We start from the raw sequence: 26333 nt of genomic DNA, 5'->3' as shown, positions 1-26333 counted from the left end.
TAGATCTCAGTCATCTTATTTTACTCAGGGCGGACAAAGAAGTGCAGGCGACCAGACACCCTATGCAAGCAACATTTACAGCTGCGCAGAAGATTCAGTCATCAATGGGACGGTGAACAGCAGTGGGTTTACATGGATGACATCCCCTTATGTTCTTGAGTCTGCTTCACACAGCCGTGCATTTTCAGTTGATTCGGTATTTCCAGCAGATGTACCTGTTGACCGCCGTTCCATTCGTTCCACACTTTCTACTACCTACTCGCTTGCCAGTTCTAACCTTAGTGTGGATCCAGAGATGTCGCTTGAGACTATTCAAGCAGGAGTTATATACTCTCGTATGAACTCTAAAGATGCTTTGCAGCTCAGGGAAGAACAAGAGCAAGGCCGAAGAGCTGCTATGCATGGTAGAGTAGGTCTAAGGATCCCTCGCTCCAGTGCGCACATTGGTAGTAATAGTAGTGGCAGTGGCAGTGGCAGTGGCAGTGGTACCCATGGTATTGGATCTGGGTCTGGATCTGGATTTTCTGCCGCTATTCGTTCTCGCACACCTCGTCCAAACTTCTCTCAGTATTCCACTTACTCTCATCACCGCTCAAATACTGTCGACACTATGGACACAATCACTACCAATAATACTAACCCTGAACAGCAGCAACCTCTTTCCTCTCACGAATTTTTCCCTCTTCTCCATCAGCAGATCCGACTCTACCTTGATACTGCTGATCTTGACTCTACCACTCGTGCGCAAGTCAAAGATCATCTTTTCCACATGTTTGGTAGCCGTGTTCACACGGATGATGAGACTCAAGCATATATTCACCAATGTATTGAGGAAACTACTCTGGAGTATCTGGACCGAATAGCTTAGAGCCATGTTCTCTCTCTATCTATCTACTTACCTACCTACCTATTATTTTTTCTTCTGTGTTATTATTTGTCCCTATACCACCCACCTTTACTGTATTCCCTCTTGCTATCTTACTCCTCCAGTGTTCTCTATAGGTCTCTAGCTTTCTCGTTTTATATCTACCCTTCAACACTTTAAACCCTTCAGCTTCTCTACCATCTTTTCTTCTTCTTTTATATCCTCTTGTACAAAATAATTTTCCATATATCTATCTATCTATTTATTTATTTCTTTATTTATTTTCCTTTATTCCTTTTTTAATAATTACTCCTTTTGAGGTATAAGGAAAATTTACTACTTTTTGCTGCTATGTGGGTGTAATTGTGAATTTGTAAAACCGAATTTTGAAAATCCACAATGGATCTGAGACTTGTGCCAATATGTGTATCGATTTGCATGTACATGTACATATATAGTTTACTTTAGCTTTAACCTCATGTATCCATATAGATATATCTATCTACCTTGAGGGGTGAAAACAACGAAAGACTCGTTTGTATGGCTTTACTTTCTTTATTTCTTCAGCCCTTTAAAGCTAGATTTAGGTTTTCTATTTTTATTTTTGTCTTGGTGTGTGCGTGTGGTAAATTTTCATTTTCATTATTATCATTATTATTTTGTGTTTTTGTGTCCAGAAACAATAAGCTTATTTTTGTGTGGGATTCTTTTTTATGCTTCTTCTTTTATTCTTCATTTCATTAACTTATAATTTTGAGGGCCGGGTAACTTTAATAATCATTAAGGAGAATTATGTGTTTAATTCTTACACCCAGCCGTTTTTAGGAGAAATGTGTGTGTATGTACATTGGCCCTAAATCCACTCACTCATTATCATTAGTCCACTTAATATTTTACCCAACGATAAAGCTAGACGATCGACCGTTGTATAATAATCCCATTAGCCTATATTAATTGATTCAAAGAATAACCATAAAAAGATATAGTTTATTATCAATAAAAGGAAATTGCCTGCTATTATTGTTTTATCCATTAATATTCTAGATTATAGATGTCAGGAGTTCTGGAATTTATTGATACAAAGTATATTGAAAACAAAACAAAAGGGGATTGTAAAGAATAAATATAAGAAGACAAAAAGAGGAGATTTAGAGGGTGATTTATCCAGGAAAGTATTTGCTTAACTTTTATTTTATTTTTCTCCTGCGTGTTATAGATAACTTTGTGTATTTTCCATACGGAAAATGCTGTTTTTTTTTATTGGTAAATTTACTATATACAAACACTAGTCCTTTGTGCTCTAATTACAGCCTTTCAAAAGCTCAAGTAAAATCCCCCAAACTCCCTGCCCTGCATCGTCGCTATCAAACGTCAAATGTAATTTGCTATAATCATCCAAGGTAAATATTACAACCAGCCTTTATTGTATTAATATTCTTATAAGCCATTACAAAGTTACAAACCAAAATTGTTTGAAAAACCACGTTTTTTTTACAGCTTGTAGATCGCTTGTGGAATAGAGATGTTGTTTCTGTATCGAGCTTTTGCCACATCCTTAACTAGCTGTGATATGATGCCACAACCTGATAGGTTTATCACTGTTATTCAATTTGGAAGTAGCTTCAAATAACAAAAAAAAACAACAACCTTAAAACCAGCCCCAGCAGTTACGTTTCTAAAAACATTTAATAAAAAAATTGGTCAATTTATTACTTGCTGCATGGATTTCCATATACCTTTTTTTTAAAAATAATAATAATAATAATGAATAAATTTACTAGTAAAGAAAACTATATGAGATGGCGAGTTCTTAAAAAAAAATGTTACTGAGATTTGACCCTCAATTTTTTGGCTGTTTTAAACCACTGATATGGCTAAAAAAAAACATTGCTAAAAAAGAGGGAAATGTAACTACGGGGGATGCTCTTACACTATGGTAAAAAAAAAAAATATAAAAAAAAGGGAGTTTTAGTTAGAGATTTTTGCAAGCATTTTTCTTTCCCGTAAAATTTATTAGTAGCTAGGATGTGGCTATTGAAAGGGAACATGCTGGGTATTTTGAAGAGAGCGATTCGTATTAACAGAAGCAAGGTACTTTGAGAATTTATTCTGATTGATCGAATATAGTAGTAAAGTTGTGAGTGTTGTAAGATGTGACACTACGCTGTGTAAGATGATGTCCGGTGCTGTAAGGTGCTGTCCGGTGCTGTAAGGCGCTGTCCGGTGCTGTAAGATGCTGTCCGGTACTGTAAGGTGCTGTCCGGTGCTGTAAGGTGCTGTCCGGTGCTGTAAGGTGCTGTCCGGTGCTGTAAGGTGCTGTCCGGTGCTGTAAGATGATGTCCGGTGCTGTAAGATGATGTCCGGTGCTGTAAGATGATGTCCGGTGCTGTAAGATGATGTCCGGTGCTGTAAGATGATGTCCGGTGCTGTAAGATGATGTCCGGTGTTGCAATACAATGCTTTCATTGTTTCTCTTCTTTAGCATTATGACAGCGGAGATCTTTCTCGTACACTTTTGCCCTTATTGTCAGAACAATAAAAGCACATCGAATACGTTGAGAAAGCATTTAGAGAGCATTCACACTCTAAAGTGCAAATTCAAAAATGAACGTCGTAAATCAACAAAAGAAATTACTTTTGTGACAAATCATACAAACAAGTCTCGAACTTGTTTTGGTTGCTGCTACTGTAAGATGTATTTTGACGATGCAGCAGAATTTCAGAAACATATTGAAGACGATCACGTTACAATGACAGCAGTAAGAAACCTGAATGAAATGATCAATACTTAATCTGTTTTCACAGCTTGACAGCCAAACCTTCCGTTCTCGAAAATATAATGTCGTGAACGTGAATGCAACCAGTACGTCTGATGTCAATAATACGAAAGTAAGAGAAAAAAAATAGATTAAAGGAATGTAAACAAGAATCGAACCAGTAAAGATAGTTTCGATAATTACTCTATTTGAGATAAAAAAATAAGAGATTAATAAAATATCATTTTAATGAAAGTGAATAAAAGAGAAAATAGAAAAGTATATGGCTGTTTATGTAACAGTGCGTGAAGCTATATAGATACTTTAACACAAAAATGTCTCTTTGTTGACACGATCAAGAAATATTGAAGGATGTTACTGGCACTTAAAGAAATAGACCAAAAATAAAAGAAAAGAAAGAAGAAAGATTAACAATAAGCATGCATACGTTTCTTTTTTTCGTCATTGAACAGTGGGTCGTTGATAATATCTTGGTGTCAAATGTGCTGTTTTCATTTCGTGATCAAATCATCAGTCGGCATGTCAAGGGAGAATCCTTATCAGATACAGATCTCTTGTTAGTGAAAAAAAAAGAGAAAATAAAGGAATTAGATAGACTTACCTCCATGATTGCTTTGGTACAGAGGGCTGGACTATATCTTTCCGTTTTCAAAGAATATTAATGACAGCGTCCCAGGGTTCACAAACTCTCAACACAAGAGTATCATTGCCAATATTGAGATCATGCAATATACGCGAACAATCAACAAATTCGCAATTAAATGGTGTACTAAGTTATCAGAAGTAATATATATATATATATTTCTTCAGTAAGAGTGTATTTGACTTACATGCCTATATCATAGATGGAGTTATTGTGTTGGAGATCCGTTAAGCTGGCCACTGTTGAGTGTCTTTCTGAAGCAGCAGCGACAGAGAACGCCGATGATTTTCTTGCTGCAGAAATCATACATGCATTGTAAAGTCATCAAAATAAACCTGGTCATCAATTTGTTTATTCTATTTTACACTTTATATCACAGGTCCGCCAGACTGTTGAATGGAAGTAGTAGGAAACAAATGCTTGAAGACAGCTTTGCCCACAAATACCTGGACGCAATCTTGGAGACTATCTTCGGCTCCGATGAAAATTTCAAACAAGATTGGTAAAAAGTAAACTTTCCAAAATATGGGACAAAATTGACCCAAAATATTATGCTTTATCCATAGGGCTAATGGTACATTGTTGCCTGGATCAAAGCGAAAACGGGCAAATGAATTAAAAGAAGAAAATAATGACGAAGACAACGACATTAAAGTGGATAACGACAATGATACCAAAAAAGACGATCTTGTATATAAGCCAGACTGGGCTCTTTTTGCCAAAAGTGGCTCGATGCTTACAGTAATTGGCACATTGGAATTGAAGGTGGCCTATAAGCGTAATATGGGCTATGTATCGGATTATGTAAAGCTGGCCAAAGAGATGAAACTGGTATTACACCGACTGATTTATCTTGGTGTGACTCGGCCTGTGGCGTATGGGATTTTGGTACAAGGTAACGCCTAAAGATTATCATAAGACATTCAACTTGATTTAATACTTTCTTTTCATTTGGTAGGGTCAAAATTCGAGACTTTTGCTATGGATCTGGCCTACGACGGTGTCTATCGGTTTGTAAAACTATCTCAATCCGATTTATGCATATCCCTTGAACAGCTTCCTCTCTTTCCCAACTTGTTTGGGAATTTGATGCATTTACGAGTAAGATGAATACCCTCTTGATGGCAAGCCCTATACCATTTGATATTGTGTTAATGATGACCACAGACATTGGCCTTGGAAGTTGCTATGGCCGTAAACACATGCTTAATTGATCGGCAATTAGGAAGACCAGTTGAACAAAAGACACCATTGTCATGGTTGCGCGTGAACAGCGGTAAAATTGTGTGAATATATTAGAATATAAATGAAATAGAAGAAGAAAAAAGGTTTTATTACACAGAAATGTGTTTAAAGATAATCTCCAGCGTCTTCAGCGTATTACCTAAAAAATCTAGAATCGGTTCAACGGACAAATATAGGGATTCCGGCTATTATTATGGTGTTAATGAAAAAATAAACAATAATAAATAGCTAATATTCTGGTGAAGGCTAATCATTTATCTAAGCAAGAACATAGTAATTACTGAGCTGGATCAATTTTTGGAGAGATAATAAAACAATAAAAAGTGTAAAAGATACTAAATTCGACCTCTAAATTGAAAAAAAAAGTTATTCTCATTGACAGCTGTACAAGTACTCTTAATCCACATCTTCTCTTCTTCTAACAACTTCTCTTTATTTTCTAATATATAATAAAATTTTGGCCACTCAGGGCCTTAGTATGCAAAAAATAATAGGCCTGAAAAAACAGTGCCTTATGAACCTCTTAATAATGGCATTTCCACTCGTATATATCTTCTTCACTTTGGCACAGCTATGGCGACTGTATATTAGTATTAAATTATTTCTTATTAAAGTACCATACCAAAGACTCTAAATTAGCATATAACAATAGTCAATTACTCCTGGTCATTTTAGAGGCTGAATTTAGTATTTTTTGTTCTTTACATGACTCTACTATCTCTCCAAAAATTGATCCAGCTCAGTAATTACTATGTTCTTGCTTAGATAAATGATTAGCCTTCACCAGAATATTAGCTATTTATTATTGTTTATTTTTTCATTAACACCATAATAATAGCCGGAATCCCTATATTTGTCCGTTGAACCGATTCTAGATTTTTTTAGGTAATACGCTGAGGACGCTGAAGAATATCTTTAAAAAAAATGTACTTCAGGTTTAGGTAAACCGCTGTGGATGCTCTAAAGAATATCATATATACATTTTTGGGAGCTACAATCCCGCAACTTTGAAGATCTATGTATGTATGTGTATAAATATAAATATAAGCAATTGGTGCTCATGGAATGGCACTATTTTATGAAAAATTGCTACATTGCAAAAAAAAGGTGCGACTAGTACTTAACTGATCCGATTGGCTAATAATATTTTGAACTTTATAGTCTGTCCACACCAAATGTATAATTTATTTACTTTTCTTCTGTCTCTAAATTGTACTTGGTGGCGGTAGTCAAAAATGTCTTTAAAAGATTCATTCAACATTTTGCCATTTTGGGCCGTACCTGGCGGAGTGTTGTGGCTTTCTTTCGTGTGGCTTGCCTGCATGTATAATGTAAAATGTTGAAAGCTTGTTCTTCCTTGCATCGAGATAATTAGTTAGACTTTGTTACAACCACACCCATTTTTTTTTATTATCGCTATGGATCTCTTTCATTTACTAGGAAGCGGAGCGACATTCAACAAGAATCGCTTCAAAGGCGATGTCCAGCTCTTTGAGGTTGGACAACTACACCCACCCACCCACACAAAACACACACAACACAACACATGCATATATATATATATGAATTATTAAATGAATATATGTCTTACCTGTTATTGTGTTGTAGGCTGCTACTGACTCTCAAATCGTTGTAGCCAAGAAAAAGAACGAAGTTGCCACAAATTCCGAATTGCGTGACAAGCTCCTTGACGAAATTGACTTTTTCAAGACAACTCACACTGTTGTTGGAACTCCAACTAAGCAAGCAAAGAAGAACGATGCACCAACAGTAGCTACACCAGGCAAGCACTACCACCGCAACTACCACTACCACCACCACTTCATTTGCTCGACTTTATATACATATATGCATTTTATTTTCTCGGCTAACATTTAGACTTATTAGATTCCAACCGAGAAAATACTACAATTTTTACTGTTGAAGAGGTCCGTACTCTATATTATTATTATTATTATTATTATTATTATTATTATTATTATTATTATTATTATTTATATAATTATATATTTACAGAACTCTTTTTTTTTATTTATATCGTTATTTGTAGGCAAAAGCATTCCGTAAAGAATCTCAGATTCGTGTATACGGTTCCGATGTTCCCAACCCATTCCGTACTTTTGAAGATTTAGCATCACCTCCTTACAACCTCAATCCAACTATCTACAGAAACCTGATGCAAAGCGAATACAAGACACCTACAGCCATTCAAATGCAGTCTGTTCCAATTATGCTCAAAGTATGTCAATTATTATTGATTTTGAATTTAATTTAATTTAATTTAATTTAATTTAATTTAATTTAATAATTTATATAAAACCAATATATATATATATATATATAGGGTCGTGATTTGATTGCTTGTGCACCTACAGGTTCGGGTAAGACTCTTGCCTACCTTCTTCCTCTCCTCCAGGATTTGAAGAAACCTGAGAAGACAGGATACCGCGCATTGATTATTGCGCCAACCCGAGAACTTGCACAGCAGATCGACCGTGAGATTCAAAAGCTCAGTGCAGGCACTAAATTGAAAACTCGTGTATTGGCAAAATCAACATACGCCACAAAGGCACAGACACCCAAGGAAAAACAGAAGTTTGGTAAGTTTCTCTTTTTTTTTCGAGGAGATGTTTTTTTAAGGAGTACTATATTATGTGTTGTGCGTTAGTGTGCGTTAGTGAGTTTAATGCATTAGTGGGTTAATACATGCATATACGTATATATTTATTTATTTGTGATATTGCATTAGATATCTTGATCAGTACACCTATGAGATTGGTTTATGCAATCAAAGAAAAAGAGATCGATTTGACAAAGTAAGATGTTCGTTTCCAAAAAAAAAAAAGAGTGAAAAACCAAATACTTATTTCACGCAATCTTTTCTTATAAAGCATTCGTCACTTGATTCTTGATGAAGCAGACAAATTGTTGGATCTTGGATTTTTGGATCAAACAGATGAAATCTTTGCAGCTTGTTCTGCTCCAAGCGTAAGAAAATCACTTTTCAGTGCTACATTCTCATCCACAGTCGAACAACTGGCCAAGACAGTCATGAGAGATCCTCTTAGAGTTGTGGTTGGTACAAAGTAAGTATAAGCTATTATTATTATTATTTAAGAGGTAAAAACTTAATAAATATGTGAATTTCGAATTCAAAATAACTATTATTATTATTATTACTATTACTCAGGAATGCAGCAACAGACACAATTGACCAGAAGTTGCTTTTTACTGGTACTGAAGCAGGAAAGATGGTGGCCTTGCGTCAATTTATCCAGACTGGTATAAAACCTCCGGTCCTTATCTTTGTTCAGTCTATCGATCGTGCAAAGGAACTTTTCAGAGAACTTGTATACGAGGGTATCAATGTAGAGGTCATCCACTCTGAAAGAACCAAATTACAGGTAAATAGAAGAAGAATAAGTAATTGCTGGAATGTCAATCTAAACCATCTATTTTATTCATTTAGCGTGATAACATTATTGATCAATTCCGGGTGGGAAAGATCTGGGTACTTATTGCTACCGAATTGATGGCGCGTGGTTTGGATTTCAAGGGTGTTAATCTTGTAATCAACTACGATATCCCAAGAAGTGTTGCTAGTTATATTCATCGAATTGGTATGGGAATATTTTTTCTTTCTAATATAGCTTATCTAGAGATGATTGCATGTGATTAATTATTGTTTTATTTGTTTTGTCTGTAGGTCGTACTGGTCGTGCTGGTCGCCAGGGTGAGGCTATAACTTATTACACAAAGGATGATATGGACTATATGCGAAGGTAAAAACGAAAGAAAATCGATCAATTGAAACACACACACACACACACAGAGAGAGAGAGAGAGAGAAAGGGAGTTAATAAGCTTATGTATATTGTAGTATCGTGAATGTCATGAAAGAGTCTGGATGTGAGGTACCGGATTGGATGCTCAAATTGAAGAAACAGAGGTAAAAAGAAAAAAGAAATGAACCTCTTTACTTTATTCGATCAAAGGAAACTTAGCTGTAATGATTTAAAATTCTATAGTCGTAAGGGAATGAACAAGCTGAGAAAGGCAGGTGCAGAACGTGAACAGATTGACACAATGTCAAGATATGATAAGAAGCGTAATGCACAGAAGAAGTAAGTTTCTTTCTTTTTTTTTGAAAGCGTTTCATTTCTGATTCCTGTTTGTTTGTTTCTTGTAGGGAAATGATTGATGCTTCTAAAAAGCGAAAAGAGAAACAATTAGAGGAAGGTGGACAGGCCCCAAGAGCCAAAAAAGCCAAAAAAGCCAAGAATTCTGAAGCAGCAGTAACAGCAACATCAACATCATAGAGGAAGAAGAAAAAGACATTAGCATTTTGTATTAATTATTACTATTATTACTATTTCATAAATATCCAAAAATTGGTAACAAACATCAATATTTTTTTTATTTTTTTATTATTATTATTATTTGTAGATGTTATATATACATATATATAGTAGTAGGTAGATAATATAATTCCTCTCTTTTCTTTAAATATATGAACAATGGCTTTGAACCTTATTCTTCGCTGCTTCTTCTCTAAAGAAAATAAAATAAATGCGTGGAATACAAAGTCTGTTTACCAAAGATTCCAAAGATCTTCAAGTAAAACGTTCAAGATGGAAGTTTTGGAAAAGACGCGATCGAAAACCAAACACTGTATCCAATGTGGTTAATCAAGCCATTGATCCTCATTCTAATCTTATTCATTTGGGACCATTCCAATCACTAAAGTCATACCAGTTGAATAGCCTTATGTTATGCTTTATTCTCCTTGTATTGTTGTTGTTCTATATGTCTTATCAATTCGGACGACTGATCACCTTGCTCGAAGTTCTGATCTTTGGTGCAGACGATTTACTCAGAGGTGGTGTAGACATCGTATTTGATTTCTTTGGTAAATTTCATCATGATCCCTTTGGTCTCATAAAACGATTATTTTTAAAATAATAATAATAATACTAGAACTGTTTCGCAAATATACCATATTGAATTTGTAAATTTATATATATTTGAATATATTTGTGTTTGATATTTCGCATATTTTGTCTTGTATTTATAAATAGAAAAAAAAAACAAATTATTTATTTATTTATTTATTTTTAAGACGGTGTTACGGACTCGATCCATTAGTATGATTATTATTACTTATTTGTTGTTAGGGTTATCTTTGTATTTTATTTTATTTTGGTGATGATGATGATGATCAACTTATACCCTTGATTGTTTGATCCCACGGTGATCAAATAGCACAGGCTTGTTTTATACTAAAGAAAATCCCAGAATTTACACATGTATTGTATATATTTATATCTGCGATACACTTGTCAATACCAAATAAATAAGTTTTTATTGATAATCTTGAAAGATTGATTATTATAATAATGGTTTAGTGTATGCAGTTTGGCTGAGTAGAGTTTATTATTCAATCTTACGCCATAATCATAATACAACCCGCCTCATTGAAATCAATGCGATCCTATGCTATCTAGTTATGTATGCAAATGTAAGCTAAATAGAAAAGGAAAGACAAATAGAAACATTTTTAAATGACAGAATTGAAGGTAACTATAAGATATTCTTTCATTTTTATTATGTATTTTATTTATTTATTTATTAACTTTTTTGTGATTAATAAGAAACAAAGGGTATATTTATAGCGAAAGGTAACTAACGAATGAACGAGCCAAGTAAGTAAGTATTACAATGTATAAACATCACAAAACAAAGAGGAAGGTAAGGGCATCATTGTCACTGCTCGTACCCCCTCCCTTCTTTCTAATCTATAAGGTGTAATTGTGTGATTGTTGCTTGTGAGTTTGTTCATCTGGAATTATGTATGCTGGTTGTTCTTTTTGGTTTGGTTTGGTTTGGTTTGGTTTGGTTTGGTTTGGTTTGGGTTGGGTTGGGTTGGGTTGGGTTGTGCATATGTAGGTAGTATATATGTTGTTTCTTTTTTGGATGCCACGATGATTATTTTAATTTAAGCTGCGGCAAAATTTCTGATCTGTGCATCTGTGTATATGGTGTATGTGTGTATGCATGTTATGTATGTTTCCTTATGCGAACCGACTGTGAACAAATGTAGGTAGAGGTGTGCGGTTGATAGATATGGACCCAGGTGTGTTGTTCAATATCCGTAAGTGTTGCAACGGTCGATTGTTGTGTGGTACCCCTGACTTGTACATGGTAGGAAAACTCTGTCGTGAGACGAGTAGACCTCGGACACCTATTTATTTTGTTTAAAAAAGAAAAAGAAGAAATCATTAATTAATATAAAGCATTTGATGTATGTCAATCAACTTACTCATCCATGCTGCCACTGACATTGCTGATCCTGTTATACAATGAGAAAAGAGTCGCATGTACGTACGCTGTCCATAGCTGAGAATAATATTATTAATATATATATAAAGAAAATGTCATTTCGCTTATTATTTTTAAATACATATTGGAATCTACAAACATACCCAAACATATTTGCTGTTCCAAATGCAATACCAACACAGAGTCCAACTGTGCCCAAGAGTGCCTTTTGTTTAGCAGTTGCGAATCTTGCCTCATCTTTGGTCATCTTGAGAATTATTGTAATTATTCTTATAGGGAAAGGAGAATGAAATGAAATATATATATATAGAGAGAAAAAGAGATAGAGGGTTCAAACTCACCCTCCTCTCTAACCCTTTTCTTTTTGTGAACAATTAAATAAATCAACCTAATCGTAGTCACACATTTAGGTGATTAGAATCCCAACTTCTTTTGTGTTAAACTCTTTCTTCTTCTTCTTTTTGTTGGTTTTGTCCCAATTGTGTGTCTGTCACACGATGGATCCTGTTCAGGTATCTTGTTAAAGTGCATGAAATCCCAATGCTTTGAGAAGGCGGTGGGAGCCTATTATTCCTTGAGGTTTTACAACCGCAGCTCTTTTCTTGTCTTCCATTGTTCTCGAATCGAGTACATGTGGTACAGCAGGTTGTCCATGTAATGCCAAGGCCGCGTTTGTGTCCATTATCCCACCACCACTACCACTTAGCCACTACTTGGCCACATCAATTCCCCTTATACACACACATATATATATATATATATTTATATAACGAAATCGTTTCAAATGTCTCTGGGCTTGTGATCAGCTCTACCCCTTCTAGTAACAGGAACATACACCTATACTACCCCCTTACTCTCACGTAGTATATTAATAAATTAAATAAAAGCTAAATTATTCGATCTGTACCATTTATCTTTACCAACAAAAAAAAAGATGTGTCTATAGTATGTCTTTTGGCTATGTTATCCGTGTACCTTTTTTTTTATAGAAAACATAAAACAAAACAAAAAAAAGGCAATTCATGAAAATCCTCTTGACAATACATCTATAAAACGCTTACCATTAAATTGAATCCGATCTGTACTCGGCTTCTTTAAAGCAACTAACTAATACATACCTGTTACCAATTCAATTGGCTCACACCAATAAAGAACATAAGCACATACACACAAAAAGATCTTTTAAACAAGACTTTGCAATCATATGTATTTAATCTATAGAGAAAATTCAAAATACAAAGCAATATCTATTAAAGAAAGCCAACTCTGAATGAATCCACTCTTGCTGCTACTACCTTTTTCGTATAGATTCCGTAGTAGAGTACAACCACACTAACATTGGTGCGAACCCAGAGTCAGTAACCTCATCATTGATTTTTTTTAGCATTGATTCTCAGCGCTGTCGTTATTTAATACGAAACAACTTCCTAATAAGGATTTTAAGCAGCAATGGCTGGCAGCTAGAGAATGACAATGATATACAAGAAGAAAGCTTTTCCACCTGTATTATGCTCAAGAAGATTATCTTGTGCGTAAACTACTTTGTTTAACAATCTAACGACCGAATGTGCCGGTTTCTAATTTTTTTTGTCAGAAACCTTACAGGGACGACGTTTCTACTTCACCAGACTATGCCCGGGGGGACCCAGTGTCTTTCTCCAATCCCTCAGGGCAAAATGGCGTGTCCTGAAATTCATACAGTATATTCAATTAATAGCCTTAAAATTTAGACTTGACAATAAAAAAATAATAATCAATCCCAAGTACACTCTATCAATAGCCAGTTATGCAGAAGGTTATAAGGAGTTGCTGTCATTAGATTGTGATACAAACTTGTTGGATATTCTACTATGTTTTGGTCTTTTTACGCGTATCATGACTTTATATTATTATTATTTTATCTACTTATATTACCAGAGTTTGGAAGCACCAACTGGCAAATGGTCCCAACCAATTCCTTTTTTATGCAAAGCACAAAAAAAAAATTCTATGAATATTCTGTATCCTTAGGGACCCAGGAGAGTTATTCCATGCTGGCAAAAAGGTCACAATTTTTGGTCTGGTACAGTCAAAATGTAGTCTCTCTAGGATTAACTTTCAAAGAGTATGCCATTCAGCAATTAAATTCTCAATCATACGAGTCAGTGGAAGATCAAGATAATACGGAGTCTGAGTACGAGGTGAAATGCGCTATGCCTTTTTGTCAATTCGGTTTTCTATATCAATACCAGATTCCAGATATATTGGTAAACTATATATAAAAAAAAAAGAAAATATCTGTGGTTTGGAAATTGGAGCTGTGGAAAATCAAACTATTCCATACAGCAGCTGTTGAAATTGCACGACTTTGTGAGACAACCAAAAGAATGCTTCATAGAAGAGTGACAAAGGCAAGATTACCAAGAGAGCTTATGACTTTTGGAGCTATGGTTTATGGCTCAATTGTTGAATATTATATTTACCAGTATTATTCATCAGCATAGTACACATTTAAACTGATCCAAAGATACATGTTATCAATGCTGTCTAATACATGCGCCCATACGACACCCTCCTTTTAATACTTGATTTACTATAAGAAATTTGATGAAAGATGGTCCTATTGATAGTAAATCTATACCAACAGTAACATTGTTGAATTTAGACAATGGGTTTAAATAAGCTTCTTGATATATCTGTTGTGAATATACAAAAGGAAAACTGGTTTTACCCAGCGTTTGCTTTATATAATATTAGTTATAAGAGCAAAAAGAAAGAATTAAAGCCTTGATATCGTAGCCCATAGTAACTTTCAGTAACGCTGATTTGACTTGTCTAAAAAAAATGACAATAATTTGCCAAGTGGCCAATCATTTTCCATTTAACGTCATTGATTTACTTTTTCTTTTTTTTTTCTTTTTCTTCAGAGCAGAGAAAAATTATATGTCGTACAAAAAGCTCAATTACGACTGTCGGTCTAGGACAGATTTGCCAAGGTAAATTATTCTAATTCCCGTTTCTCAAGTTAGACAGAAGAAAGAAAGTACACCATGAGCAAACGATTCCAGCATCTCAATAAATACCGTAATGCGGTTGGCAAAGTAGCCAACAAAGAGGTTAATACAGTGTTGTCTATTAATAATGTGGCCAGACATCTTATTAACCTCACCGGGATCGCGTCCCCCCTCCCCCTTTTTTTTTTCTCTCTCTCTCTCTTTCTTTTCTTTAATAATAATAATAATAATATATAAAAGGCATGGTATGCGGATTTGACTTTGGGATCATCTCCATCAGATCACTGTAATCTCATCCAAGCAAGTCGGAACTGGATAGCCGTAAAATGGACAGGAAGTAAAGTATCTCATTTATTTATTTATTTACTTTATTTTATTTTATGAAAATCCACTATATATTAACTTGATATATCTGTGTGGGGATAAGATGGTGGATCGATGGGACTTTTGCCAATCGACCAGCCTGGAAAAGGTTGTTCTAGTAAAGCACATGTCTTTCATGCTCACGGAGCAGCTGTGTCCGATTGGAGTTTCTCTGATTTTGATGACAATTTACTTGCAACTGGTGCCGAAGATGGATTGGTAAATATCGACATTAATTTATTAATATTATTAGTATAGCAACCGGAAATTCCATAAGGCAATCAATTGGAAATATTTTTATATATCATTACATTTATTTTTATTTTATTTTCACAAAGGTCAAAGTGTGGAAGATATCTCAAGAAGACGAAACTCCTGTCTGTCTGACTTCATTGACAACACCTTCAAGACGTGTTGACCTTGTTAGGTTCCACCCTACAGCAGACCAAGTAAAAAAAAAATATCTTTATAGCTAATTGATTATTAGGATGGGATTTCTATAATTCAATTCATTGACATTAGCAACCTTTTTTTTTCTTTTCTTAGATTGTAACTACACTCGGAAACGATGGGAAAAAAGTCTGTATTTGGGATATTGAAAAGTCTAGTTGTGCCTTTGAAGTCGGTACCACCACTACCGACCCTTTTCATTCTTTTTCATGGAAGGGTGATGGTTCTCTTTTCGGTACATCCTCAAAAGGAGCTGTTGATGTGTGGGATCCCAGGGCCCAGGACAAGGCCGTGATGGTGAGTACACGCATCTTTAAATAGAAATAGATAAATATAATAATTTCGTATCAAAGTCAAATGTCTAAAATGGCCTGTACCTACCTTTACCCTCAGTCTGGAAGTGGCCATGAAGGAATCAAGGGATCTCGAGTGGTTTGGCTGGGAGACTCAAACGCAATATTTACAGTTGGAATGAACAAGGTAAGATTATATATATATATATATAAGCATACCAAATAACAAACAAATGGAATTTAATAGCTCCGTAACAGACAGTACGCATTGTGGGATGTACGTAGCATGTCAAGTCCATTGAAGATGACCATGTTTGATTCTTCTACGGGTATCGTTATCCCACTTTACGATGAAGACACAGAGACAATGTATATGATGAGCAGAGGCGACACTACCATTCGATCTCTTCAGCTGTCTGATGTCCAGACCACTCCAACCATAGCTGAAAACATGGCATGTGGTACAAACACGTCTATTTATGGTGCAGCATTGCTTCCAAAGCAGTCTTTGAATGTGATGCATGCAGAGGTTGCTAGAGTTTTGGCTGTCACTGAGAATGCAGTTTTACCCATTTCATTCGAAATCCCTAGAAAGGTACCTATACATACATACATACATATATATATATATATATATATATTCTTATTCGATTGTATTTTAGCAATATCTAGATTTTCATGCGGAACTCTTCCCTGACACAAAGGGAAATGGTAAGTTGGAGTATAGGGATACTTGTCATTTATGTAAGTATTTATTTTATTTTCTTAAAAGTACCTGGGCTCTCGGGATCACAGTGGATTTCTGGCAAGAATGCTCAAGTGGCCAAAGTATCTTTGGATCCATCAAACCAAGCTGTAAATAAAACTGCAGAGTCGATCAAACCGTCTAGTCCTAGAGAAACCACGCCACAACAAGTTTTGAGAAATATTGATGAGCCATCTGTTTCAAAACCATCGAGTCAGTCTCCAACCAAACAAAATAGCAGCAACACGGTTGACAAGATTGACAAGTCTGTCAATAATAACAATAATAACAAAAAGAATAGTACTGATAGTACATCTGATGTCGCGATCCCAAAAGCATCTACATCACAACAAGAAGAACCTGTCAAACCCAAAGCTGTGCCCAAGTATGGATCAAACCATGCTTCTGCCTACAAATACATTTCTGGAAAGGCCTATCATCCCAGTACTCATTTTGAAGATCTCAGAGGTCTTAGTGTTGACAAGAGCGGTGAGGTTGATTTAATAAAGGTAAAATAAAATGAAAAAAAAAGAAATATAGAAAGAAACAAAATCACGGTCTACACTCACACACATATATATATTAACAATTAAATTGGATTAAATGCGTTTATGTGTATGGGATGGCGATGGGTATTAGACCAATGGCAAGTTGATTGCGGTTCCAATTGCCGGACCAGGTGGCCGTGTTGGTATCATTTCAGTCAATAAGCCTGGAAGATTGCCCACCCATGTTCCCTGTGTTCTGTGCGGCTCAGAAGTAACAAACTTTCAATTTAATCCCTTTAATGACCACGTCCTGGCAACAGGTATAGAGAGAAAAAAATATTATGTTTTTATAAGAGAATAGTAGAAGGAGTAGGGATGAGAAGGGCAAGAGAGAGAAAGAGAGAGAGGTGGGGAAGTTATGTATACATTTAGGCATTCATGCATATATGTCTGTATGTGTGTATAATAAATTAACATTAAAAACACATATACGCATATAAATTTATAGTCTCTGAGGACAACAAGATTCGCGTATGGACTATTCCAGAAGGCGGACTCGAAGAAGATCTTGGAGAACCAACAGCAGTTATTGGTAGTAAGTCAAAAAAACTATTAACTATTATTATTATTATTATTGAATTGAATTGAGTGGGCGAGTAGAGGTAAAATATGATAACAAAAAATTAACCATTATGAATGAAATGACTTTTTTTTTTTCTTTATTTTTTTTTGATAGCTAATGCAATGGACAAAATTGCTCTGCTTGAGTACCATCCCAATGCTGAGAATATTCTGATGACCGTGTCCAGCGATATTTCAAAGCCCACGATACGTATCTGGGATCTTGTGGAACAAAAGGAGAAGATTGTCTTGACAGGCATGCACCCTGACATCATTTTTGCTGCCGCCTGGAGTCCTGATGGGTCAAGAATTGCGACCGTGGCAAGAGATAAGAAGATTCGTGTCTTGGACGCGCGCACAGGCAAGGTTCTGGCTGAAGGCCCTGCTCATGATAACGCTCGTCCTTCGAGACTTGTTTGGCTCGGCGCAAGTAGAATTGCGAGCGTTGGGTTTGGTAGAGGATCTATGCGTGAGGTTCTGTTATTCAATACAGACGATCTGACTCGTCCTGTCAAAAAAAACAATATCGATGTTTCGCCAAGTGTTATGGGAGTTCACTACGATCCTGATTGCCGCGTTCTGTATGTGGCTGGAAAGGTACATAATATATATATATATATATATAAGTGTCTACACACAAAATAACAAAAAAAAATTGGATTGTACTTTTAGGGTGATCGTACTATTCATACTTTTGAACTTGAAGATGATGATACTTTAAAGGCACTTGCAAAGATCGAGTCTGGCACATTACAGCAAGGTTTTGCATTTTTCCCTAAAAGCTCTTGTAATGTTCGGGAAACCGAGATTGGGAAATTCTACCGCCTCACGCCTAATTCTATTGAACTTGTTGGTGTGCGTATTCCTAGAGCCAGAGTAAGTATATAACAAACAGCAATAAATTATCGTTTATTAATAATTTATGTTTATATATATATATATGAAAACATGATTAATTTTATTTTTATTTTATTTAAAAAAAAAATTAGCCTGAATTCTTCCAAGATGATATTTTTGTTGAAACTTTGGACTTTGGCCACCCTGCTCAAGATTCAGCAAGTTGGTTTTCTGGAGAGAATAAAGGCTTGAAAAGAATATCTCTCAAGCCTGATGATATGACACCTCGTAAGTCATAGTAATAATAATTACAAGAAGTCCAATAATGACATTTGGGTAATTTCTTTATATAATTAATATTTTTTTTAAAAAAAAAAAAAAAGTTTCTTTGGCACCTCCACCACCACAACAAGCAAAGGCAAAGGAAAAATTTGAGATGGGTAAAAAGGCCGTGACTGAGGACCAGCGGAGACAGGAGTTGATGGACCGTATGTTTTCGTCTGCTAAAGAAGTAGTTGCTACCGAGGAAAAGCCTGTTGATCCAAATGACCAAGAAGTGGCTGATGATGAATGGGTATGAAAAAAAAATATGATGATATGATATGATATGGTTCTTAAAATCTCACTGTTTAAATGTTTTCTTAGGATGACTAAAAGGTTTATTTACCATTTTTATTGTCCCAATAATATACTACAGTTTTTGCTAGCTTCTTTGTCGTTAAGCAAAATATAAATAATTAATTAAATGAATGAATGAATGAGTAGATTTGCAATATTGGTTTTGCTATAAATTTCTGATGCTGATAATCCAAGCCTTGACAGGTGTTAATGTTCATCTATGATAGTAACATAGTTTGACAGCCACTCTTCAAAGCTACCCCAATCACTTTCATTGCTTCTTGGACACCCATCACCCGCCCTGGTATCGATTGATTTGGTATTTTCTGGTACGCTGACCGAGTCCTGCTGTAATGCTCTGTGTGTCTTGTTGAATGCGTCTTCGAAAGCATGAAAAGCGTAATCTCCCGTTCTGTCCCATACATCATCCAAAGGGTCCTCAACGAATTGCTTTTCTGGATTGCTTGAGGGTTCTGACAGCTCTTTTGGAGTGCCAATAGCTTGAAATTGTTTTGGGTCTTCGGTCATCTTGCACAGTTCGTCGGCATATTTTTCATCCCAATCATAAAAGGCATCTGAGTCGTATTCATTCAGACCAATGTCTTGCTGATCTCTATTGCTGTCCGATGGTTGGATCTCTTTAGGTTTTGGTGGGAGGTTTTCAATAAAAGAGTTTTCGGATATACTTTCACAAATACTAGCTGTTTAGATGTTATTATAAAATGAGACATTCTTATCTTGAACTTCTGTTGGACTTAACTATTTGATTGATGAGGAACAACAGCAATTGAACTTCCTGTATCTTCGTGATCATCAAGAACAATGATTGGCTTTGGAGAGTTCTGAAGACTCGTTAGATTCTTTTCTCTCTTTGGATCTGGCAAACAAGTTCTTTTTCTTTTCTTTGGGATATTCTGATTTGTTTCCACCTTGCAACAAGGATGAGCGCAACTAATGTTGTAAACAGAATGCAAGTATTATTTTTTCTAAAGCTTTAGCGCCAATATAATACCGCACACTAAGAGAGATACTTGCGCTTGCTTAGATTTGCATGTATGTTTACATCTACAAACGTTTATTTATATTTATTTATGTAAGAATAATAAAATGTTCAGACACATAAAAACAAATAAACATAACCCCCCCCCCCTGTTTTTTTCACATTGATTTTTCTTTCTTTCTTTCTTACGTTGATATTTCGGATTCTCTTGAAACGTGGTCTTTTGCAATTGTCTCACCTAAACAAACAAATAAACAGAAATTAAGACGCACGTCTTGGGTTAATAGGAATCTTCTTGCATGAGAATTAATATACTTTCCTGCTTCATCTATATCACATATCAAGCCTTCTAATATTGCTGCATCAAGTCCAGGGTCATCGAGGCCGTCATTGCTTTGCGTGTCCTATAAAAATAGAAAATAAATAGAGAAAACAAGGTTGTTGAGTTTAGATACAGCAGAAAACGATATATAATATTTCATGGTTATGGTTATGGTTATGGTTATGGTGCATATATTACCGCCAAATTTGGTTGAGAGACAAATAATGGCTCAGCAATTGCAATGAATTTTGTTGGATCCACATTTGGCTTAATTGTTTCCATGATATCCACACCAACTAACAAGACCAATGTTTTTTTTTGGTATTAGTATTAGTATTAGTATTGGATTCCTATAATTTATATTTCATAACCGCACTATAATCTTCACTCTGAACATGACAAATGATTCTTATAGACGGAGACATGATGGTTACTCGAATATTAAATTTCTGAGGTCCATTCTGAAGCTTATAAACCCTACCAAAAGAAGTGATATAAAGGTTAAAATGTTAAACAATTCTTATTTGCTTGTTTGTTTGTTTGTTTGTTTGTTTGTTTCGTTCCGTTTCGTTCGTTCGTTGGCTTACTGAATCCGACGAAAGTCCAAGAGTTCATTCTCATTTGTTTCGGCCCAGAATTGTGTATAGAATCCTTTTCCATATCTTTGGCGTTTCATATTCACACTAGTTAATGTGATCGTTACGTTTAAGATTATTTGCTGCTCGTTTCTGTTTCGCCCCTTGGACTGAATAAAACCAATTAGTATCACTGATTTTATTTTATTTTGGAATCTTGTAGTTCTTGGTAGATATTACCTGCTTAATTTCAAGAGAGTACCGAGGTATATTATTCACTACTGATTTTATCTATTAAAAAAAGAGTGTAAAGAAAAATTAATGTTGACCAAGTACATTAGCTTTACCTCATTCCCAAAAGGGGGACGACGATGCATAACCTAATAATATAAAATGTATGTATGTATTTAATTAATTAAATTCATTTATTTATTTTTTACTGTATATAATAACAATAATAATGGCCGTATATTTCTCTCTATTACCATTTCAATCCGATGAGCTTCGGCATTGCGAATATGTTCAAGGCTAGAGATACCATTTTTTGCTAGAGTCTTGACACCCTGGGACCCAATTCCGGTTATTTGACGAAGGACAAATGGAGAATTGTACCATATTTTGGCTTGAAGGCTTTTGTATAAATCCAACGAATGTCTTAGCTTGGCTGAATCACGTTGGTAAACAGCACAATCGATTATGGCTTTGGTTATACGGCTTGCATATTGGATTGCCAGATAGCTGTCCGAGACTAATTTGTGTCCTGAAGAAGATCCCTGGAGCGATACGTCACTAAGAACGCACTGATGATATAGATTATAAAAAAAGTATATAATAGGTTTGTCAAGTTAATTAATCCATCTATGTCATGTATATGTATATGTATGTATGTGTGCGCGGATGTATGCATGTATGTATGTATGTATAGATGTATAGATGTATAGATGTGTATGTGGGTGCGCAGTCCAACATAATTTACAGACCTGGATGATCATAAATATTCTGTCTTGAATGGTGGTTACCCTCTCTTTGAGATGAAATTGAATATTCGGATCCTTTTGTAGATCGTTTAGGAACGGCTTATCTCCTGCATTAAAGCGCATGTCCTTGAACTCGTCTGCACTACTAACAACCCAGAGCTTCAAGACAAAATGAAAGAAGAAAAAAAAAGAATATATGAAAATGTAAGGAGAGGGAAACGGTTGTCTGTGGGTGGCAATAATGAAAAAAAAGAAAATTGAACTTTTACCACATCACGAACTGACAAACATTTTTCCATTTTTAAAATATTGAACATTGTCTGTAATTTTATGAAATATTGATCCATAGTCTTTCCATAAACTATATACAGATATATATTTTTTTATATTTTTTTGGATAATTAGTACTTCTTCTTCTTTTTTTTAAAAATTAATAAAGCATATATACTTGTTGGACTATAATGTCTGCAGTCGCCTGAGCCTCCTCCTCCTTCTTCTACTAAACCACCATCGACCAAGATCCTCAGATATTTTAAGCATATGTCTTACACAAATAAAAGGACAAAAAATCCAAGTAGATTTAGAAATTATGTCTATTAAACGCACGAAACCCAATAGACTACCTTGAAGCAATGCATCTGGTGATTTTGCTAGTTTGATGTCCTTTAGCCGGTAGTACGCAGGATTCTTTTTAACTCTCACATAGAGAAATGTAGATTGTAACCTACAAACATACAAATTAATTTTAATTTGATTTGATTTGATTTGATTTGACTACCATTTAATGCTACTCAAATCATCAGTAATGGTGTTGAGGCATATCTCAGACAATAGATGTTCTGCCAATTCTTCATGAAGACTATGTAAAAAAAAAAAAAAAAATTGTATAGGTCAGTGATAGACTCTATTTGTCAAGTTTTCTGCAAGAGTCATTTTCTTTGGTAATCTCAGCCTTACCTGCTTTCTATCTGATTTGTTCCAGACACAAGAGATTTGTACCTCGACTCCATCTCTGTTGTTGTCATAATCACTGCAATTCCGGAATCATCTAATCCTGGTCTTCCTGCCCGTCCGATCATCTGCAGTATATCAAGGTCCGGGTATTCGCTCCATCCCCCGTTCTGGTATCCTATTTGTTTTTATATATACATAAAGTATAAGCCGGAATATAATTTTTATTTTTACTTGTTGCATGTTTCTTTTCTTGCTTTACCCTTGGTTGATTTGATAATTACTAGATGAGCTGGAAGATTAACCTAAAATACAACCAACCAAGCAAGCAAACAAGCAAGAAAATGATATCAATTGAGAATATTGAACAGAAATCAAAATTGATTCTTTGCTTACTCCAACTGCTAGTGTTGATGTTGTTGCTATCATGAAATACAATCAAATGAATATATACTTCTTTATTTTATTTTAAAAAAAATTACCTATGACTCGAATGGATTTTTGCATAAACAATTGCTCGACATTATGTCGATCGCTGGAATCCAGCCCGGCTATAATTGTATTGTTGAATTAAACAATGTCAAAATAAATAAAAACAGGTAAGTTTTGTCTCCTTATTTTTTTTTGTATATAAATTTCTTGTTTGTACCGTGGTGAAAGCCAATTCCTTTGTTTATAAAAGTAGCCAAGTTTTTGTCTTTGATTTGTACAAGGTTATCAGTAAGACAAGGATTGTTTTGTCTACAGAAACGAAAATAAAAATAAAAGAAAGCTTAGGAGGCCGACAGGATTGTGCGGATAGCATACCCTAATGTCTGGATCCTCCTCTTTTCCATCATCTTAAGCAGGGTCTCGCATGCTGACTGCGTAGACTTGCGGGTAGAACAGAACTTTGAACAAAGTCAGACCAACATGGGAAATATTTATATTAAAAGTTGGACTTACAATGAGGGCTGGTTTATTATTACTGTACTTGTTAATCAAATCCAAGAGTCTATTGAATTTTCTTGTTAGAAACAAATTGTCTTTATTTTACCTGGACTTACTTCCAATCGAGATTCTTCTCAAATAAGAACATGTTGTTTCCTTTAGGACTTGTACTCTGTACAACTCTCTCAAGTCGAACAGGTCTGAATTCTTCAGAGAAACTCATGGCTGACCACCCCCCAAGTAAATAAAAATTATATTATTATATATATATATATATATATATATATATTACCTCTTGCATCTAGCCAATCTGCAATGTCTTGTAGATTTGGAACAGTTGCAGAAACAGCAATATAACGTATCGAATGGCTTATTTTCTATTGTATAATTTATTATTATTATTACTTTTAAAAATAAAATAAAATTATGTGCTAAAGATGTATTGATTTCTAGTAACCACACCTTCATTCTGCTTACACAGGCCTCCAGAACTGCACCTCTTTTCTCATTAAGAAAATGAACTTCATCAATCTAAACAAGTACTGTTTTATCAGCAACAATAAAGAAATAAAGAAATTGTATTGAATCTTTTATTTATATACAAAAAAAAAACATACTAGGAATAATTTTACAAGACTAGCTAGATGTCTATGATCAATCCATCGTCTGGTCATTGAATCCCATTTTTCTGGTGTGGTTACTCTGTCGATAGAAAGATTAGAAAGCATAAGCAAGCAAGAAAATATATTAAATATATAATATTATCTACTTGCATGATTGTACTGTTTTTAATTCCTTCTACCGATACTGTTTCCGTATCTCCTGTAAATTCTTTGCCTACAAGAAGATGTTTAGCTCAAATGATCTATCTATATTTGATGTATAGATTCTACAAGTGATTCCAAACTGAGAGAATTTGTTGGTCCAGTCTTTGGTTCGCTCTGAACAAAGGCTCTTTGTAGGTGCCATGTAGATTATCTTTACTTCCGTTCTACTGGACAGAATTGTTCTTAACATTGCCAATTCCATTATAACAGTCTTTCCTGACCCTGTAGGGGCTATAAAGAAAACAAGAGAGAAAAAGACAATTGAGTTTTGTGCTTTTCTTTAGATAAGAATGGTGGGCAGCATATAAGAGATAAAATGATAGTAATACCAGAGACCACCAGATTATCATCTCTGTGATATGCCTAGGAATCCAAAATAAACGTTTCAATTACTGGATTCTATTATCCCCCTTTTGTGTATATATAAATGATTTACATACGATCTCCAGACTGGCAGACTGGACTGCATTAAATAAACCAAAAGGGAATAAAGATCGATATGGATTTGCTAGAGAATTACATTTTTTGTGGATGTTAAATTGATTCGACATATAGATAGAAAAGATGCTTACGAATTTCACTGGTTGGACAAAGTGTGATGCCTTTGACGGATGGTGTTTGGGCTATTTTATATTGATTAGTATGGATTGATGAGATCAGTAAAGAGGAATGTATTGTACGATTTTGGTTTGTTGATTCTGACAAATTATAGGCCGGTTGAATTGGCTTTTTTTTTTTTGGTGCAAGAAAGAAAAAGTATTATTATTATTATTTTGACATGATTGATAGCGATAGCCTTGGTTTATATGCATATTTACTTGGCTTTGGATGTAGAGCAAGGGATGGGGTTGGATGCTGGTTAGGTTTGGTTCATCTAAAAGTTCTTCTTCTTGTGCCAGCCATTGATCTACAGTATCGTATGGACCAGATAGCTGATCGTATTCTTGCGTAACATTTGGATTATTCTGCCCTGAGGCCGGTTGTTCTGTGTGACCTGGGAGATGAGAAAATCTATAGGTATGTTTAGTCATTAAAGAATCCTTTTTTTTTTTTTTGGATTGTCTTGCCTTTGATTATTCCACATATTTCTTGAATTAATCCAAAGAATGAAGACGCGGCCATGCCGTTAAAACGAAAACAAAAACAAAATAATATTGTTGTTTAACGCGTGTTGATTGGTTAAATAACTAGATATTGTTATACACGTCATGTCTAAAAGAAAGAAAAGAAAAGAAAAGGGTTTTGACCAATTCGAGTACAATGCTTTTGAAATGTGAAGTATAATAGATTTTCCGATAAGAATAAGATCCCTACAGAGCTTTACAGAATCATATTTATATTTATATTTATATATAAAAATAAATAAAGAAAACCAAGATGCATGTCAATGATAAACTTTTTTTTTTTTTTGGTTCAGTATGATTATGCTTCAAAGGGTCTCTTTTTGAATGTTACTGACAAGACATGGGCCGTG

The 26333-nt window shown here is 34.9% G+C and overlaps 8 protein-coding genes across 8 annotated transcripts; 5 read left to right on the top strand and 3 right to left on the bottom strand.

The window, feature by feature from the left end:
- Window positions 1–2969: 2969 nt before the first annotated feature.
- PHYBLDRAFT_142640 (hypothetical protein) lies at window positions 2970–3350 on the bottom strand (the record flags this gene model as incomplete). Its single annotated transcript, XM_018430847.1, has 1 exon — window positions 2970–3350. One exon carries the CDS (start codon window positions 3348–3350, stop codon window positions 2970–2972), a length of 381 nt encoding a protein of 126 aa, XP_018295167.1.
- Window positions 3351–3558: 208 nt separating this feature from the next.
- PHYBLDRAFT_68062 (hypothetical protein) lies at window positions 3559–5814 on the top strand (the record flags this gene model as incomplete). Its single annotated transcript, XM_018441878.1, has 10 exons — window positions 3559–3624; window positions 3671–3754; window positions 4095–4198; window positions 4266–4425; window positions 4488–4600; window positions 4665–4787; window positions 4852–5180; window positions 5244–5386; window positions 5453–5561; window positions 5759–5814. 10 exons carry the CDS (start codon window positions 3559–3561, stop codon window positions 5812–5814), a joined length of 1287 nt encoding a protein of 428 aa, XP_018295166.1.
- A 1134-nt stretch (window positions 5815–6948) lies between these two features.
- PHYBLDRAFT_68063 (hypothetical protein) lies at window positions 6949–9849 on the top strand (the record flags this gene model as incomplete). Its single annotated transcript, XM_018441879.1, has 12 exons — window positions 6949–7026; window positions 7139–7300; window positions 7581–7769; window positions 7875–8130; window positions 8280–8346; window positions 8422–8616; window positions 8721–8934; window positions 9000–9150; window positions 9237–9312; window positions 9411–9479; window positions 9559–9654; window positions 9720–9849. The coding sequence occupies 12 exons, from the start codon at window positions 6949–6951 to the stop codon at window positions 9847–9849; spliced, it is 1683 nt and encodes a 560-aa protein (XP_018295165.1).
- Window positions 9850–10099: 250 nt separating this feature from the next.
- On the top strand, window positions 10100–10680 carry PHYBLDRAFT_79019 (hypothetical protein; the record flags this gene model as incomplete). Its single annotated transcript, XM_018443413.1, has 3 exons — window positions 10100–10439; window positions 10508–10538; window positions 10650–10680. The coding sequence occupies 3 exons, from the start codon at window positions 10100–10102 to the stop codon at window positions 10678–10680; spliced, it is 402 nt and encodes a 133-aa protein (XP_018295164.1).
- A 422-nt stretch (window positions 10681–11102) lies between these two features.
- Window positions 11103–12156, bottom strand: PHYBLDRAFT_79020 (hypothetical protein). Its single transcript, XM_018443414.1, has 3 exons — window positions 12013–12156; window positions 11850–11926; window positions 11103–11771 (listed from the first exon to the last, which is right to left on the bottom strand). Exons 1-3 carry the CDS (start codon window positions 12114–12116, stop codon window positions 11602–11604), a joined length of 351 nt encoding a protein of 116 aa, XP_018295163.1. The 5' UTR covers window positions 12117–12156; the 3' UTR covers window positions 11103–11601.
- A 1278-nt stretch (window positions 12157–13434) lies between these two features.
- Window positions 13435–14352, top strand: PHYBLDRAFT_68066 (hypothetical protein; the record flags this gene model as incomplete). The annotated part of the gene is made up of 4 exons (XM_018441880.1): window positions 13435–13569; window positions 13634–13739; window positions 13787–14115; window positions 14140–14352. The coding sequence occupies 4 exons, from the start codon at window positions 13435–13437 to the stop codon at window positions 14350–14352; spliced, it is 783 nt and encodes a 260-aa protein (XP_018295162.1).
- A 546-nt stretch (window positions 14353–14898) lies between these two features.
- On the top strand, window positions 14899–19378 carry PHYBLDRAFT_180336 (hypothetical protein; the record flags this gene model as incomplete). Its single annotated transcript, XM_018438298.1, has 16 exons — window positions 14899–14964; window positions 15103–15199; window positions 15290–15444; window positions 15564–15674; window positions 15772–15972; window positions 16069–16155; window positions 16216–16563; window positions 16631–16679; window positions 16741–17222; window positions 17353–17521; window positions 17710–17796; window positions 17938–18419; window positions 18495–18698; window positions 18812–18947; window positions 19043–19233; window positions 19305–19378. The coding sequence occupies 16 exons, from the start codon at window positions 14899–14901 to the stop codon at window positions 19311–19313; spliced, it is 2874 nt and encodes a 957-aa protein (XP_018295161.1). The 3' UTR covers window positions 19314–19378.
- Window positions 19379–19484: 106 nt separating this feature from the next.
- Window positions 19485–25890, bottom strand: PHYBLDRAFT_142634 (hypothetical protein; the record flags this gene model as incomplete). Its single annotated transcript, XM_018430846.1, has 31 exons — window positions 19485–19978; window positions 20038–20228; window positions 20467–20515; window positions 20615–20681; window positions 20798–20895; window positions 20976–21076; window positions 21187–21344; window positions 21415–21465; window positions 21522–21554; window positions 21660–21974; window positions 22155–22310; window positions 22421–22512; window positions 22600–22695; window positions 22775–22875; window positions 22930–23010; window positions 23109–23280; window positions 23365–23407; window positions 23499–23524; window positions 23585–23653; window positions 23752–23843; window positions 23910–23992; window positions 24048–24096; window positions 24149–24257; window positions 24325–24409; window positions 24510–24563; window positions 24802–24869; window positions 24926–25090; window positions 25189–25222; window positions 25300–25322; window positions 25432–25482; window positions 25638–25890. 31 exons carry the CDS (start codon window positions 25888–25890, stop codon window positions 19485–19487), a joined length of 3459 nt encoding a protein of 1152 aa, XP_018295160.1.
- Window positions 25891–26333: the final 443 nt, after the last annotated feature.

Source organism: Phycomyces blakesleeanus (assembly GCF_001638985.1).
Source record: "Phycomyces blakesleeanus NRRL 1555(-) unplaced genomic scaffold PHYBLscaffold_5, whole genome shotgun sequence".
NCBI classification, from domain to species: domain Eukaryota; kingdom Fungi; phylum Mucoromycota; class Mucoromycetes; order Mucorales; family Phycomycetaceae; genus Phycomyces; species Phycomyces blakesleeanus.
Note: the sequence above shows the minus strand (reverse complement) of the source record. Positions and strands in the feature narration are given on the sequence as shown.

What these genes read in the sequence shown, in the direction of transcription:
- PHYBLDRAFT_79020 (XM_018443414.1), bottom strand. Translation starts at nt 12,116, where the DNA reads ATGACCAAAGATGAGGCAAGATTCGCAACTGCTAAACAAAAGGCACTC. An exon ending in GGAACAGCAAATATGTTTGG is followed by an intron (nt 11,927 to 12,012) that starts GTATGTTTGTAG and finishes TATTATTCTCAG; the next exon opens with CTATGGACAGCGTACGTACA. An exon ending in GTCAGTGGCAGCATGGATGA is followed by an intron (nt 11,772 to 11,849) that starts GTAAGTTGATTG and finishes CAAAATAAATAG; the next exon opens with GTGTCCGAGGTCTACTCGTC.